This window comes from Piliocolobus tephrosceles, chromosome 2 (assembly GCF_002776525.5).
Source record: "Piliocolobus tephrosceles isolate RC106 chromosome 2, ASM277652v3, whole genome shotgun sequence".
In the NCBI taxonomy this organism is placed as follows: domain Eukaryota; kingdom Metazoa; phylum Chordata; class Mammalia; order Primates; family Cercopithecidae; genus Piliocolobus; species Piliocolobus tephrosceles.
Genome location: NC_045435.1, coordinates 135,505,473 through 135,523,028, shown reverse-complemented (window position 1 = coordinate 135,523,028; position 17,556 = coordinate 135,505,473). Strand labels below are relative to the sequence as shown.

Sequence of the window (17,556 nt, the reverse complement as noted above, 5' to 3'; positions counted from 1 at the left end):
AAAAAAAAAAAAAAAAAAAAGAAACCTACATGGACATTCCCAGCAGACTTGAATCAGTGTGTCCGGGGTAGGGCCTGAATACATGCTTTTCTGACAGATTTCCAGATAGTGCTGATACCACTCCTGCACTTGTAGTAGCACTGAGTTCCTTTACTAGCTGGTTGTAGACAAGGTGCAGAGGGAAAAGGGGATTCTTATCCAGCATCAGCCTATACCTTTTTCTCAGCCTTTGCCCAGACCCAATTTTCTGTCAAGCATGAGTGTCTCTTCCACTAATGTGTGTTAATAGGGACTAGAGAGCCGGAAAAGCAAGCTGCAGGTGAAAAGGACATCCCTACCACCCTTAAGAAATGAACTCTGGGCCAGGTGCAGTGGCCCACGCCTTGTAATCCCAGCACTTTGAGATGCCAAGGCAGGAGGATCACTTACGCCCAGGAGTTCAAGACCAGCCTGGGCAACATAGCAAGACCTGTCTCTACTAATTAGGCTGGGCGCGGTGGCTCACGCCTGTAATCCAAGCACTTTGGGAGGCTGAGGCGGGCAGATCATGAGGTCAGGAGATTGAGACCGTCTTGGTTAACCCGGTGAAACCCCATCTCTACTAAAAATACAAAAAATTTAGCTGGGTGTGGTAGCACATGTCTGTAGTCCCAGCTACTCGCGAGGCCGAGGCACAAGAATCACTTGAACCCAAGAGGCAGAGGTTGCAGTGAGCCAAGATCACGCTACTGCAGTCAGCCTAGGTAACACAGTGAGATTCTGTCTCAAAAAAAAAAAAAAAGAGAGAGAAAAGAAATGGACTCCGATGGAAAAGATGTGTACCATGCTGATTATACTAATAAGAGGGATATTTAAATACATGCTAAAAAGAAAGGCAGGTGAAGCTCCGGGGGAGCCATCCTTCCCAACTGTTCACTTAAATTTTCGGCAGTTTGGGTGTGCTAGATGGTGAAGCTAGGTATCTGTGTCTTTAAACTCTTCAGGACCCAATATCAGATGCCTGAAAATCTTGCCTTCTTAGCTGTCTGATTAGAGTAACACCAGGGACAGGAGCTGCTCATTATCCTCCAGTATCCGTTTTCTTCTGTAGTAATAGAAGTTTCCGTTGAGCCTTGGCCACTCTGCCACTGGGTGGGCCCTGGGACTGAGTTCCAGCTGAGAGGATGTTAGCAGCAGTGATACGTGAAGCTTCATGGCCGTAAAGTGAGGCCGCTGCTTTTCTCCTCCCCCACCTCCCCTTCCTGGCAGCTGGGATTCTGCTATGGTAGTGGGACACCTCCCGGGCCATGTGGAGAATGGTGAGACCCTAGAGATGACCAAGTATTGCGGATGGAGCCTGTGTCCCTGCCACCCTGAGGCTGCCAGACCAGCTCTGGCTACCTACGCCTTAGATAGGAGTGAACTCTCTCTCCTAAGCCACCATCTTGGGCCATGTCAACACAGCCAAACTTACTAGCTGTATATTATCTCAGGGCTTCTTTCCATTATCTTGAGACCTGAGATTTATCTTAATATGTCCACAAGTACTATGCATAGCTGGGTAAAAATAAGCCAGTATTTGAGGAAGAAAAAAAAAAAAAGAACATTTTTATACCAAGGAGGGATTGACTTTCAGAAAACAGCAGACTTCTCTCTCCTCCCTTCCTCCAAAAAAAGAAGTTGGAAACCTTTTGGGTTTTTTGTTTGTTTGTTTGTTTTTGTTTTTGAGACAGAGTCTCACTCTGTCACCTAGGCTGGAATGCAGTGGCATGATCTGGGCTCACTGCAACCTCCCCTCCCAGGTTCAAGTGATTCTCAAGACTCAGCCTCCCGAGTAGCTGGGATTACAGGTGCCTGTCACCACGCTCGGCTAAGTTTTGTATATTTAGTACAGATGGGGCTTCACCCTGTTGGCCAGGCTGGTCTCAAACTCCTGACCTCTCAGGTGATCCACTCGCCTCGGCCTCCCAAAGTGCTGGGATTACAGGTGTGAGCCACTGCACCCAGCGGAAATTTTAAGTTACTATATTGTCCTTGTAGCTCTCTTTCACCATGGCCCAGGGAACTGGCATTTCAGTTGGAGGAGCTATAAGGTTTTTCAACTTGAAGACTCTCTGATCCAGGGCCTATTTCTCTATAGCAACAAGACCTCATGTTTCTATGAAGCTCAGTGACATTCTAGAGCCCTCTGAAGCTTCACATATCCCCCCTTCACTTCTGTAGCCCAGATTTCTTTTTTTAACCTTTATGATGATCCTGGTTTCTTTGCTCTTCTCTTTTCTTTCATCTCTCCACTTATTTTCACTACATTTCCTCCAACCCAGGCATTCCCCTGGACATGTTTACTTTTGGGAGTGTTAAACAAGACTAGGGAAGTCACAAAGTTAGGTACTGTGAGATGGTGCCTGAGAGAGGCTTCTAATAACCTGGCAGAGCCCCCAGTGTGGGGGGTGCACAGCGGGAGAATGCCCCTGCCTTCTGCTCACGTCTCTACCAACCTTCTTCCCCTTCCCCATTTCTTTCCAGGGGAAATAGCAGTTTGTTGTTTCTCTAGAGTTCAGAAAAATGGGCCGTACTTACTGAGAGATGGGGTCATGGCATGTTCACAGGCCCTAGACTCAGAGAGTCTTTCTTACCCCCATCTCCTCTCTGCCCCCTCATCCACATGGGTTCATGCACAAGGCCCAGGACATCAGGGCAGTTCTGGCCAGGTTGAGCTTTCCCTGAATTCTCTTTCATTCATTCTCATTCTTTCCTTGTATAAAGAACTAGACATGCATGAGAGCCCTGAAACATATCCTCAAAGATGTTCACTGCAGTAGCATTTGTAATCCTGGAAAAATTAGCAACATTGAAATGCCCATAAATAGGGAAAAAGTTAAATTATGAAGTATTAGTGGCGAGACAAGACTAAATGGCTTGGCAAGTACTAAATGTGCATAACTCTATATTCTAAGAGGTGATAAGGGGGAAAAATACCAGGAAGAGCTTCTGTGTTAATGCACAGATGTGTTTCTAGACCAAAAAGTAAACAAAAAAACAACCAACAATCCTAATGAGTCATTCAGTGAGACCAGGGCTTCTTAGGGGACAGTTTCGGCAGCCTGACCCTGGGTCTGACTGTGATGAAGCCTTTATCTTAAAGGTTAAATGCCCTGACCCGGGGACAATGTGAGCTACAGGTGGAGGTGGTGACAAGGACATACAACCTCTGCCACAATGCTAGGGCCTGCAATGGGAAAATTCTATGTACCTTTTTTTTCTCTGAGAAGCAAAAGATTGCTTCCTCCCTTTCCCCTACCCCTTCCTCTGTCTCCAAGTTACCGAGGGAAAGATGTTAGACCAGAGAGGGCCCGCTCCTTGAGAGGCATCCCCCTTCCTCCGCAGTTGGTTTCTGCTCTGGTTTCACCTCACCACCGCCCCTCCCCTGTTCAGGCAGGACCCAGCTTTGCATGGTTCAGAGCATGGTTTCTTAGAGTTCAGACATAACTGAAAACCAAATACCTACCAGGACTTACATATCTTCTCTAAAAACAGGAAAAAATAAGGTGAAGCCAAGGGTGACATTAGTTCCCAAAGGGCTGTAATAGTGTCTATAACCGCCTTTTTAAGAACTTACAGCTAGGACAGAGAAGCTCACTTCAATATCCCTCCCTGTTTGGAACAGGGGGTTAGGGAGTCAGCTGGGTCTGTTTTGGGGGGTACTCTATTGTACCTTTATGTCAGGGACACATGCAAGGACCACAACTGCTGCTGAGGGCCAGGGGCTGAGGCTGAGCCCACTGAGTGGGCACCACTGCTGCCTGCCATCCTCAGACAGTGTCAGCTCGGCTGACATCTGGATGAGATGAAGCTCAGGAGCAAACCGAAGAAGCAACATGACTGAAGGGGCGGCATGCAGTCTCAGTGTCTTGTGGGGGCGGGGGTGGCATCTGGTATGAGCTGCCGTAAAACCCTCTCCTCTCACACTTGCTGCCTCCCCAAGGCCCTGAGAGCTGCCTTCCCACCGCCTTGTCTCCCACCCTCCCACAGGTGTCCCACTTGGGCCCCTTCCCACACCAGAGGTACAGCCCTGGTCACTTCTGAAGGCCAGAGATGTGCAGACCCTCCCCTCTCCCTAAACACTCTGCCCCTGTGTCCCCCCAGGGCCTGTGCTTTAACAGCAGTGCCTTCGTCTTGTACCTCTCTGCCGCTGTTGTGGATGCATCTTCCGTCTCCCCTGAGAGGGACAGTCACAACTTCAACAGCTGGGCGGCCTCATCGGTGAGTAGCCCTCCATCCCCACATGAGCCTCCTCTTCCCTCTCCAAGGCTTGCTTGAGGCTGGGGAGGACACAGTCATCTGCAGGAAAAAGCAGCGCTTGCAGGAGTGACAAATTAGCCATTGGCTTATTGGTTTGAAAATATCTAAAACTGGCGGGGGCAGGGGCCCTCCTGGCCTGAAGTGGGAAGGGCTGGGAGACTGCTTGAGTGAATGCTGAATGACTGGAACAAGATAAGGATTCAAGGGAGAAAAACTGTTTAAAGCATGCTAAGAATAATTCGACTGCCTATAATTTATTAAGTGGGGGAAGGTTGCAGAAAATGAACAGAGTATGATTCCATTTAGTTTTTTTTAAGTGAAAACATTTGTTTATACATTGAGAATGCCTAGAAAAATATATACCAGTAGAGGTTCCTTCTAGAGAATGGGATTGGGAAATGAGGGGAGTGGGACGAGGAACTTCTACTTTTCTTTTCTTTTCTTTCTTTTTTTTTTTTTTAGAGAAGGGGTCTTGCTCCATCACCCAGGCTGGAGTGCAGTGGCATAATTATAGCTTACTGCAACCTGGAACTCCTCAGCTTGAGCCATCCTCCTATCTCAGCCTCCTGAATAGCTGGGACTAGAATCTGCACCACCATGCCCAACTAATGTTTTAACTTTTCTGTAGAGACTAAGTCTCACTATGTTACACAGGCTGGTCTGGATCTGGGCTCAAGTGATCTTCCAGCCTTGGCCTCCCAAAGTGCTGGAATTACAGGTGTGAGCCACCGCGCCTGACCTTACTTTTTAATTTATATACTTCTGTTTGCATTTTTAAACCATAAGTGTGTATTATTTTTCTAATTAAAAAGAAAATACTGGTATTAAGAATCTCTCTGAGATTGGCCTTAAAATAGCCCATCTCCAAAAGAAGCCTGTCGGGGGAGGAGGGGAGGCAGTTAGACAGAAATGCCAGAATGATTATGTCAAAGCTGATTGATGGTACATGAGGGTTCATCGTATTCTTTACTTTTATTTCTATTTGAAGATCTCTATTTAAAAGTAGATTGGTCGGGCACAGTGGCACATGCCTGTAATCCCAGCACTTTGGGAGGCCTAGGCGGGTGGATCACCTGAGGTCAGGAGTTCGAGGCCAGCCTGGCCAACATGGTGAAACCACATCTCTACTAAAAATACAAAAAAATGAGCCGGGAGTGGTGGTGGGCACCTGTAATCCCAGCTACTTGGGAGGCTGAGGCAGGAGAATTGCTTGAACCCAGGACGCAGAGGTTGCAGTGAGCCGAGATCACGCCATTGCACTCCAGCCTGGGCAACAAGAGCGAAACTCCCTCTCAAAAACACAAAATAAAATAAAAGTAGAGCACATGGATGCTGGTGACATTAAAAATCACAAGCTTCATCGAGACTGGGCTCAAGTTAACACATAGCAAGAATGGACTAGAACTGGGTGGATGCTGCCCCATTAATTAAGAAGGGCCTGCATTTTCCTCCTCTCTGTTCACACCACACATACCATGTGGGCTCATTGCTTACTCTGGCCCACTCGACTCATTTATGTGAACTGACACTGTAGCAATCCGAGACTGTACCCTGGACCTAGATTGTCTGTGCTAAATTGGAAATTATATACTTTTCTCAGATGCACTGCCGGTGCATTCACTCCTAAGTGAATTCCCTGAGGTTATTTGAGCAAAACTACAGGCTTTCAGATGTTCTCCAAAATAAAAACAGCATAGCCAGAAATCATTTGAGAAGGATAGTAATTGAACCAATAAAGTAGCTTTAGATGACAAAGCCTGGTATCAAGAGAAGGTAGTGAGTGCATGATTCAGTGGAGGTGAAATGATAACTTTTGCTAATTAGGATGTGCCCTAACCCCCACTTCTATTATGCTTTGTTTTCTCCAGTTCTTTGCCTTCCTGGTCACCATCTGCTACGCTGGAAATACATATTTCAGTTTTATAGCATGGAGATCCAGGACCATACAGTGATTTACCATTTTGATAATTAAAAGGGAAAAAAAAGGAAGACCCTCACTGTAAAAACAGCTGTAGGTATAATGTATATTCCCAGAGAATTGTATTTAACTAATTAATGTTTTTTATATTCTTAAATTTGCTCACAAATTGTGGTTTGTTACAATTAAACTGGATACTTATTTGCACAGTGTTGTAGCTTATAATGAACTCTTAAGTATCTTATTAATGTATTAATGTCTTCATAGATCGTATTTTCTTAGACAATGTTTAAATAGATAAATTGCTAATATCGAGAATGTATCAAGTTTGTAAACCTAACTTTTAAGATGCCAGATTCTTTTTTGATTAAATGTTGCAAAATCCCAACTAATGTTGTGTTGGATTGGAGAAAGGAGACCTACCGTTGAAGCCGGAGGCTAGGCTGTCAAGGCTGGCGGGAGGATGGGAAGTCTCCTTCTTCACAGGGCTGCATGGTATGATATTGTCAGGAGACACTTCTCCATAGTCCCAGGGCAAAGAGGCAGGAGATTCATCTCCCCAGTTCTGGGGATCATCGATCAGTGTTCATGATTTTCATATGCTAACAGGTTGCCCCAGAAAGCACCTATTCAGACCTGGCCTTGGACATCAGTGATAAGCTCATGGGAAGTTATGCTACTAAGTGCAGTGACTGACGTGCTTGTGATGTTTTTTCTAATATGCATTAGAAAAAAATATATAATCATTAAAAGGATAAATATCTGAATATATTGAATATATCTTAAAATTATCTTGCTGGCTGGGCGCCGTGGCTCATGCCTGTAATCCCAGCACTTTGGGAGGCCAAGGCGGGCGGATCACGAGGTCAGGAGATCAAGACCTGCCTGGCCAACATGATGAAACCCCGTCTCTACTAAAAATACAGAAATTAGCTGGGCGTGGTGGTGGGCGCCTGTAGTCCCAGCTACTTGGGAGGCTGAGGCAGGAGAATCGCTTGAACCTGGGAGGCAGAAGTTGCAGTGAGCCAAGATCGCACCACTGTACTCCAGCCTGGTGACAGAGCGAGACTGTGTCTCAAAAAAAAAAAAAAAATTGCTCACCACAGTAACACGTGTACTATCTTTTGTGAAAACTACTGGGCTGGGCCAGGCATGGTGGCTCATGCGTATAATCTCAGTACTTCGCGAGCCTGAGGTGGGTGAATCACTTGAGATCAGGAGTTCGAGACCAGCTTCGACAATATGGCAAAACTCCATCTGTATCAAAAATACAAAACATAAGCCAGGCGTGGTGGTGCGCCCCTGTGGTCCCAGCTGCTTGGAAGTCTGAGATAGGAGGATCCCTTGGACCTGGGAGGCAGAGGTTGCAGCAAGCCGTGACCATGCCACTGCACTCCAGTCTGAGCAACAGAGTAAGGCCCTGTCTCAAAAAAAAAAAAAAACATAATAAGACACTGCTGGACCAAAAGGTTTCAATATTCCAAATCTTCAGTGCAAAAATATTACAACATCATTATTAGATATTATCAGGTAAGGAGAAGAACTCAGCCAGGCAGCATGTACTTAGAGGAAGTGTTTTTAGGTAGGACGGTTCTTGTTAGTACAACAGTGTATCTTGGATGCCTTTTCAATATGAGCTTTTGAAAAACAAAAAACCAGAGAAACGTTAGTGTAGTTGATGAGAATGCACAAAGCTGAAGCTGTGTAATCTGTTGATATGACTCCCATGGCCTCTGCCTCTTGGTCTCTCACCTGTTTAGCAGTGCTGTTTTTTTCTGTTTGTGCTGTTTCTCTTTTTCTGATTCTAATTCCGTATCCAAGCTCTGATTACCCCTACACAGGAGAGTTGAGATTTCTTCAGTATTTAGTCATACCCACCACAGACCTTTGAAAGTACCAATGAAGAATGTTCTGGGGTTGTGGTCTAGGCCCCCCCAAAGAGGTAGTGGGGAGGGGAGCTCCAAAAATGAGAGGTAAGTGTACGGTATGGATGTGTGTGAGCGGGTGGTGTTGGGGGGCACACAAGGCCACTCTGTGCCCAAAATGTAGCAAGCCATGGGAGGCCGAGCTTCCATAGCAAGACCTGTAGGCAATTGGTGCTGTGATCTTTGGGGAGCTGATTCCCAGTCATCAGTGATTTTTTTTTTGTTTTGTTTTTTGTTTTTTTGAGACGGAGTCTCACTCTGTCGCCCAGGCTGGAGTGCAGTGGCATGATCTCGGCTCACTGCAAGCTCCGCCTCCTGGGTTCATGCCATTCTCCTGCCTCAGCCTCCCTAGAAGCTGGGACTACAGGCGCCCGCCACCACGCCCGACTAATTTTTTTGTGTTTTTAGTAGAGACGGGGTTTCACCGTGTTCGCCAGGATGGTCTCCACCTCCTGACCTCGTGATCCGCCCGCCTCGGCCTCCCAAAGTGCTGGGATTACAGGCGTGAGCCACCGCGCCTGGCCGTCATCACTGATTTTGCAGAAAAGCTGAAATAACTAGTCCCAGTTGGCATGCTCTGCCTTTCCGTCCAGCTCTCCCTCTCACACTCACAAAAGCATGTGCACCTTTCACATACCCTGTGGGTTTTTCAAGTACTTTATGTTGCAAACAACACTCCATAAAAGTCAGAAAAACAGTAACCTACAGAGGCCTGCTTCTGGAAACAGAAAGAAGCCTGCTTTTATGCTCCATGCAAGCGTGTGCGTGTCATTTCTATAATGATGGCCACATTTATAGAATGTAACTTCTGGGGTGAAGAGTGCCATAAACCACACTTTGAAACGTTCTTCAAGTAGACTGTAATTTTAGTTCTTTCTTGAACTGGTAGCACCAAGGCATCTGTTTCAAAAGAACAATGCCTAGTTTGTGTCCATGCAGAGGCACTTGCTGTCTTATTTTATTGGTGTTTTTTCAGAAGCATGATCCTTTTATGTTACCCTGAGAGTTCACTAAAACAACAACAGCAACAAGCATTTATTTTTAGCTGAAAAATTATTATTTCATCTTTTGAATACTGAGACTTTGTTCATGAATAAGCTTTAAGTATAGGTTTTTAGACAACAAAATGATTCTCCATTGTTCAGATTGGAGCTATAAGTTGTGTATTGGGTTTGCTTTAATTTTTTTTTTTCTAATAACAAGAGAAAACAAAGCCACACACAACGCAGTCAACCTAAGAATAGGTTTCTGGGGGCTTGAAAAATATTATTACAGGGATAGTGTACAAGGTACTTAAACTCATCTCTGCCATCTGCACTTGCCATCTGCATTCACCTCTCAGCCATTCCAAAACCTTCATGTCCTCTTTGGTGGAGCACAGTGAGTTTTTAACTTGATATATTTACCCACTCATGGCAAATCAATAAAATGCTTTAGGCAATTAATCTCTCTTTATTGCTATTTCCAACTTACTTCTCCCAAAAGATAAATATTTGGCCAACTTTGAAAACTACAAGAAAATCTAGAGAAGAGGGTGTTCGATATCAGTAATTTATTTATTTTTTTTAAGTTGCTGCCTTCACAGGAAAATCCCTTCAGGGCATCAGCACAAAAAAGATTATAAATACATGAAGTATCTCTGTAATAGAAGGTAGACATTTAGAAATGCTAACTGAAGATGCAGCCCTGAGTAGACAATCAACTTAAAAGTCCATATTTTTGTCCTCTAGACAATTATTATTTTGATTGAAAAGATGAGTTTTCACAGAAAAACAAAATTAGTTTTATTGAAATTTAATTGAAAAGATAAATTTTCACACACACAAAAAATCTGGACATATGATACATGCAAGCACATGCGCACATACACAAGCACACACACTCTGAAAGGTGGCAGCCTGAGCACTTGTTAACTTGGCTGCACATGAATGTTCTGCTGGCAACATCTGCCGCCGATGTGAATTGTAAGCAGACACCTGGGAAGGAAGGTAAGATAACTTCCAGTGTTGATGATGACCTAGAATAATGGGGAAGATTATAATGTATGTTGTTATAAGTTGGGGAGTATATAAACTTGGGTTTTTCGTAAATATAAAAGAAGATGGGGTTTGGGAGAAAGTGCTTGGCATCACAGAGTGATGACTTTTCAGAAACTTAGGAAGGTAAGTGGGAAGAAAGGTGTTGATTAAAAAGATATTCCATTTGGAAGATAATGTTTTGAGAAAACTTTCCTATCTATGGCAGAATTGTTTTTGCTAGAATATTCAGAATAGCTAAATGAACCCAGGGCATAGTGAACCTTGTGGCTGCCTCTCCAGCATCTTTTCTCCCTCCTCATAGTCTCAAACTGCCCTAGTTTTTATTCAGTATCCAGAACACCCTCTTATAGCCCCAGTGTTTTGTGAGAGGCCGACTCCATTAGCACTCTAGGAATGTAGCCTACAGCTCTGCCTCAGCTCACCAGCATGAGACCACCCTCTGCCACAGTGATTGGTTCAGAGATGGTCATGTGACCCAGGGCTTGCTTGGGAGTTCTGGGAAAGAGGCATGCTGTGTACGTGTGTTACGTAATATACATTGACCCTTTATGCCAGGCACTGTACTAAAGGGCTTTCCATCTATTATCTCATTTAACTCTCAGAAGGGGAACCCTGCACAGTAGATACTAGATTATCCTCACTTTACAGATGAGGAAACTGAGGTACAAAGAGGTTAAGCAATTTTATAAAATGTTATAAAAGTCATCTAGGCCGGGCGCGGTGGCTCAAGCCTGTAATCCCAGCACTTTGGGAGGCCGAGACGGGTGGATCACGAGGTCAGGAGATCGAGACCATCCTGGCTAACACGGTGAAACCCCGCCTCTACTAAAAAATACAAAAAACTAGCCGGGCGAGGCGGCAGGCGCCTGTAGTCCCAGCTACTCGGGTGGCTGAGGCAGGAGAATGGCGTAAACCCGGGAGGCGGAGCTTGTAGTGAGCTGAGATCCAGCCATTGCACTCCAGCCTGGGCGACAGAGCGAGACTCCGCCTCAAAAAAAAAAAAAAAAAAAAAAAAAAGTCATCTAGCTAGCTAGTGTGGAGAGCAAGCATATTAACTGCTGGGGTTAATGTATTATGTATTTAAAGCACCTGGCACACAGTTGGTGCTCAACAAATGATTTCCCTTTCCTTCATTTTTTTAAATGTTTTGTTTTAATTGACAATAATTGTATGTATTTTGTGGGTACAATGTGATGTGGCTGTGGGGGGGGTCTTTTTAATTTATTAATTTATTTATTTATTTATTTATATTTTTCAAGACAGGGTCTCACTCTGTTACCCAGAGTACAGTGGCACAATAATGGCTCACTGCAGCCTCAACCTCCAGGGCTCAAGCAATCCTCTCACCTCAGCCTAGCTGGGACCACTGGGACCACAGTCGTCTACTACCACGCCTGGTTAACTTTTTATTTTTTTCGTAGACATGAGGTGTCACTACATTGCCCAGGCTGGTCTCGAACTCTGAGCTTAAACAATCTTTGTGCCTCAGCCACCCAAAGTGCTGGGATTACAGGCATGAGCTATGCCTGGTCACAATGTGATGTTTTGATTTTTGTATACACTGTGGAATTATTAAATCCGTGCTTACTCTTTTTTCTTCTTCTTCTTCTTTTGAGACGGGGTCTCACTCTGTCACCCAGGCTGGAGTGCAGTGGCAGAATCACGGCTCATTGAAGCCTCGACCTCCCTAGACTCAGATGATCCTCCCACCTCAGCTTCCCGAGTAGCTGGGACTACAGGCATGTGTCACCACGCCTGGCTAATTTTTGTATTTTCTGTAGAAACAGGGTTTCGCCATGTTGTCCAGGCTGGTCTCAACCTCTCAGGCTCAAGCGATCCACCTGCCTCTGCCTCCCAATGTGCTAGGATTACAGATGTGAGCCACTGTGCCTGGCCTGCAGCTCTTTTGATGGAACTCTTAGAACCAACAGTCCTTTCCTTGGGTGAGAAAATATGTAGCCAGAAAGTCGTTTGCAAATATTTTGTGACCACAAGGGGGCGTCAGTCATAGGATAACAGTAACGAAGAGCAAAGAGGTGTTAAGAAACTTCATCAATGACAACATCATTGAACCATTGAATCAATTCAGCCCTGAATGCTACCAAGCTTTGACTTTGCAATTACATGAGCATTTCTACCCACTTAAACTAATTTCCATTACTTGCAACAACATGCATCGTAACCATTACACAGGACATCCTGGCAAACAGCTTTCAAGCAAGTCACCGCAGGGGCCTGTATAGATGGTAGTGATGATAAGAGGAGCCACCTTTAGCACCAGTGCTGTTTAGCAGTAGAAGGGTACATAAAGGGACATTCTGAGAGTCCATTTGAGACTGACTCAGGCCTTCCTAAAGTTATTGCTGAAGGTGGCAATAGCATGGGAAAATTCTAGAAAGAGAAAGAGCTGGGAGGATGGGTACTCAAAGGAGCACTGCGTGACCTGTCTTTGGCCATTGCAATAGGAAAGCTGAGTGTGGAGGAGGAACACGAACCATCTGGCCTCCAGCCATTTTAACTTAGGAGAATTCCACCGTGTTGTGTTGTCGTAAAGGCAAATAGTCACTGGAGAGGTGGCTTCTCTCTCTCAAGGTAAGTTGAGCATTAAGTGCCAAAGAACGTTGGGAATGAGGTCTAGACCTAAACTCTTGGCATTTAGGAAAAAGAACTTAGATATCAAATATGGTGCAATTAAAACCACAATGAGATACTATTTCACACCCTCTAGAAGGGCTAAATTTTTTTTTTAAATACCAGGTGTTGGCAAGGTTATGCAGCATCTGGAATTTTTATACATTGCTGGTGGGAATGTAAAATGGTATAATTACTTACAAAGTTAAACCATACTTACAACCCAGCAATTCCAGTCCTAGATATCTACCCATGAGAAATATATCCACCAAAAGATTGTGCAAGAATATGCATAGCTGTATTCATAGTTGCCCCAAACTGGAAACAACCCAAATGTCTATCAAATGGTGAATGAATACATTGTGTATCTCTACAATGGAATACTGCTCAGCAATAAAAGGGAACAAACTACTGATATAGGCAGCAATGTGGATGAATCACCAAAACGTTATGCTGAATGAAAGAAGCCAGACCAAAAAAATCATTTGATTCTATTTATATGAAATTCTAGAAAAGGCAAAACAAAGCTATAGTGACAGGAAGCAGATCAGTGGTTGCCTGGAAATAGGGATGGAGCAGTTGGCTTAGAAAGAGGCACACGGAGATGTTCTGAGGTGACAGAAATATTCTACATCTTGATTGTGGTGGGGATTGCATGGGTGTATACATTTGTCAAAACTCACAAAATATTCACATAAAATGGGTGTATTTTAATATAAATTATAGCTTGATAAAGTTGATTTTAAAAGAAAAAAAAGTGGGATATTTAAAAATGTCCACTGTAGCCCTTCTCCCATCTGCCATGCTGTTGAATTGTTTATTACCTCCTATGTCCCATCTGGTTTGTGATCTTTTGGAGAGTTGGGAAGGTGAGGTTTCATCCCCATCTTCCCTCTGGAGCTCAGCACAGTGCCTGGAATGTAGTATGTGTTCAATTAAATGTCCACTGAAGTGAAAAGACTAGGAAGTCAAAGAATAGTCCTGGAACACCGTGAAGGGTTATCAAGTCAGAAGACAATAGAGGTAAACCAATAGAGAGGGCAAGCTTAAGAGAGGTCTGTGAAATGACAGCTGTGGGGATGAGAGACTGCCAGGAGATGCAGGAGGCTACAGCTGGGTGATGAGGCCACCAGGAACCTGGAAGTGAAGAGCTGAATCTGTGGATGCATCTGTGTTGCCCAGAAATAGATTGTCAGAACAGTGCTTGATAAATAGCAGCTACCAGGTGGCTAATGAACTGGGTACCTGGGAAAACACACAACCAGTACACGGGTTTCTAGAATATAGAAATGACTGTTTATGAGCTGTGAGGCCGAATAACCTCCAACTATTTAATGATACGATATTAGGTTGAGCCATGTGAAATGGTCACTATTAGACTCTGTCCTACAAAAATGGCAATTTCATACGACTCACCCTACAACCTTATACTTGAGTTTCAAACATAATATCGGTTGATCCTCAAATCTTTGCCTTGGCCGGATGTGGTGGCTCACATAAATCCCAGCACTCTGGGAGGCCGAGGCGGTTGGATTACCTGAGGTCTGGAGTTTGAGACCAGCCTGGCCAACATGGTGAAACCCCGTCTCTACTAAAAATACAAAAAATTAGCTGGGCGTGGTGTTGGGCGTCTGTAATCCCAGCTACTCAGGAGGCTGAGGCAGAAGAATCTCTTGAATCTGGGAGGAGGAGGAGGTTGCAGTAAGCCAAGATCTTGCCACTGCACTCCAGCCTGGGTAACAGAATAAGATTCCATCTCAAAAAAAAAAAAAAATATTTGCCTTACATTAGGCAGGTGTCCACTGCTCCATTTATCTGATAGGGACAATGGAGGCTCCATTGAGTCATCCATGACTTGCCCATGGTTACACAGTTAGAATAGCTTGGGCTGACACAGATGTTCTCACTCCGTCCCAACTCCTCCAGCCTAGTTTACTGAAGACAATCTGAACTGTGAGGAAAGGAACCAAGTGAAAACTCTGCAAGGTGTGGGGATAAGGTAGTACATTTCCAGAAATCTATTTGGCATTATATATGAAAAGTCATATATATGTTTGTTCCCTTGATTTGGGGATGTATCTCTTAGGAGTTTAAGATTGATGCACAAAGATGTTAATCATGTCTTTAATCCAGGGAAACAACTGGAGTTAGCCTAAAACCCTAACGGTAGGAGAAAGCTGAAGTAAGTAGTTAAATCTACTCAATGAGCCTTTAGAAATTAATGTACTCCCAATATCCCCTCCCAAGATTATTCAGAATCAGAATCAGCTAACATCATTATTAATGACTCCACTTTGTATTTTTAACAGATACATTTCTCAAGCTGTGCTGAACCGTGGTTGCTAGATTGGTTATGAAATCGAAGATCAGTTAACATGTTGTCTTTCTAAAAATACATAATGGAGAAAAGTTGTGCACACAAAAATATCAGTAGCACTAAAAACTGTTTACGAGGAGTTTTTAGTAGAAAATATTTATGGTGTAACTTCGAATTTACAAAAGGCAGAGCAAACTTGAGTAGTAAAGAGTGGCAGGATTGCAAGGTGATTTTTTATTTTGTTTTTCTGTATTTCTCCCAATTTTCTCCAGTAAGCATAAAACACATTCATAATCTGGAAATAAATATTTTTAACTAAAAGACAAGATAAAGCAGTAGTCTTAGTAGGTTGAAACAATCAGGATCCTATTTATGGAAAAATTAAAATCTTCCAGCCTCTTTGCAAAGGCAAATAAGCAGCCTGGGCAACTGCATGAGGACCACTGAGCGGACTGCACCTGTTGCCTTTGCCTTTTTTTCGGAAGGAAGTGTAGTCAGCTTTGGTCATCATTTATCTCATTTATGAAAGATTTCATGGATAAAGTAAGAAAGAGAGCTAAGTGTGAAAGAGGTGGATTTCAGTCTTTAAAGGTTATTATCTACTCAATGGCTGGCTGCCTGCAAATCCCTCATTTACAAATTTTGAGTAACAAGATTATTGTGAAAATTTACATCTGTATACTTATGTATAGTAGGAAAAAAAAAACTATGAGAATTTACATTTGTATTCCCAGCCTACATGGAGAGAAGTTCTTGCATTCACACTATTCTGCTGTCTTACACAATTCTAGAATATTTATTCATCATACTTAGAGAATGTATAGCATGTAATAGTCTTCTGTGATTTCTTAAATAATACGGGACTTTAACTTTTTAAAAATAAGGGATAGCTGAGCATGATGGCATGTGCCTGTAGTCACAGCAATTTGGGAGGCTGAGGCAAGAGGATTGCTTGAGTCCAGGAATTCGAGACAAGCCTGGGCAGTATAGCAAGACCCTGTCTCTACAAAAAAAAAAAAAAAAAAAAAAAAAACTACAACAGAAAAATTAGCCTAGTGCGGTAGCACATGCCTATAGTCTCAACTACTTGAGAGGCTGAGGTGGGAGGATTGCTTGAGCCCAGGAGTTCGAGGCTGCAGTGAGCGCTGACCATGCCACTGCACTCCAGCCTGGGCAGCAGAGCAAGACCTTGTCTCTAAAAAATAAATAAAATTTAAAAAATAAAATAAGGGATGATGTTCATTATGAATAATACTGTAATCCAGCAAAGTCCCACCCCAAATGGCCTCATCATAATTCCTGTGTCTACTTTTCGTAGATTTACAGGCTCTTTCCTCACTGCCCAGACTGACAGTACAGTCTCTCTTTTATGATCGTACATCTCCCCTCTGCAGCAGTCTAACCCCTTCTAATGAAGTGTTCTTAATTTTCACTAGACTTGTTGGAATGGTATATAAAATGAGAGCTGGCACAGGCTGAAGGGCAGCATCTCTTATAAGTTTAGGGCATGATCCTTAATGCTTGAGCACTTAAACTTGGTCTTAACTAAATGTTTAAGTTTAGAGAGAAAATATTTGCAAAGTGCAAATCTAATAAGGGAGTAAATATAATAAAATATATAAGGAACTCAAGAAAAAAACAACACAATTTTTAAATGGGCAAAGAACCTGAACAGACATTTCTCAAAAGAAGATATGCAAATGGTCAACAGGTATATATATGAAAAAATGCTCAACATCACTAATCATCAAGGAAATGCAAATCAAAACCACAATGGGGTATCACCTCTCACTTATTAGAACAGCCATTCTCAAAAAAGATAAGCGTTGGGAAGGATAAGGAGAAAAGGGAACCTTGCACGCTGTTGGTGGGAATGTAAATTAGTACAGCCATTATGGAGAACAGTATGGAAGTTCCTCAAAAAGTTATAAATAGAACTACCCTATGATCCAACAATCCCACTTCTAGGTATATACCCAAAGGAAAATAACTCAGCATGTCAAAGAGGTATCTGCACTTTCATGTTCATTGCAGCATTATTCACAATAACTGTGAAATGGAAGCAACTTGAATGTCCTTCAACAGACAAGTGGATAAAGAAAATGTGGGCATACAATGGAATGCTGTTCCACTTAAAAAAAGAAGGCAAATCCTGTCATTTGCAACAAGGATGAACCTGGATGACATTATGCTAAGTGAAATGTCAGGCACCAGAAAGATAAATACTGCATGATCTCACTTATGTGTGGAATCTAAAGAAGTCACACTCCAGGCCGGGCGCGGCGGCTCAAGCCTGTAATCCCAGCACTTTGGGAGGCCGAGATGGGAGGATCACGAGGTCAGGAGATCGAGACCATCCTGGCTAACATGGTGAAACCCCGTCTCTACTAAAAAATACAAAAAACTAGCCGGGCGAGGTGGCAGGCGCCTGTAGTCCCAGCTACT

At 43.5% G+C, this 17,556-nt stretch overlaps 1 protein-coding gene across 2 annotated transcripts in view; it reads left to right on the top strand.

Moving 5' to 3' along the window:
- The window catches only part of CMTM8 (CKLF like MARVEL transmembrane domain containing 8), a 137,401-nt gene extending 130,814 nt beyond the window's left edge, over window positions 1-6,587 (top strand). For both annotated transcript variants that reach the window (XM_023192284.1, XM_023192283.1), the window contains 2 exons: window positions 4,126-4,242; window positions 6,150-6,587. In XM_023192284.1, the coding sequence (XP_023048052.1) occupies window positions 4,126-4,242; window positions 6,150-6,233 (201 nt within the window). In that variant the 3' untranslated portion in view covers window positions 6,234-6,587. The remainder of the gene's footprint in view (window positions 1-4,125; window positions 4,243-6,149) is intronic.
- The last annotated feature ends 10,969 nt before the right edge of the window (window positions 6,588-17,556 follow it).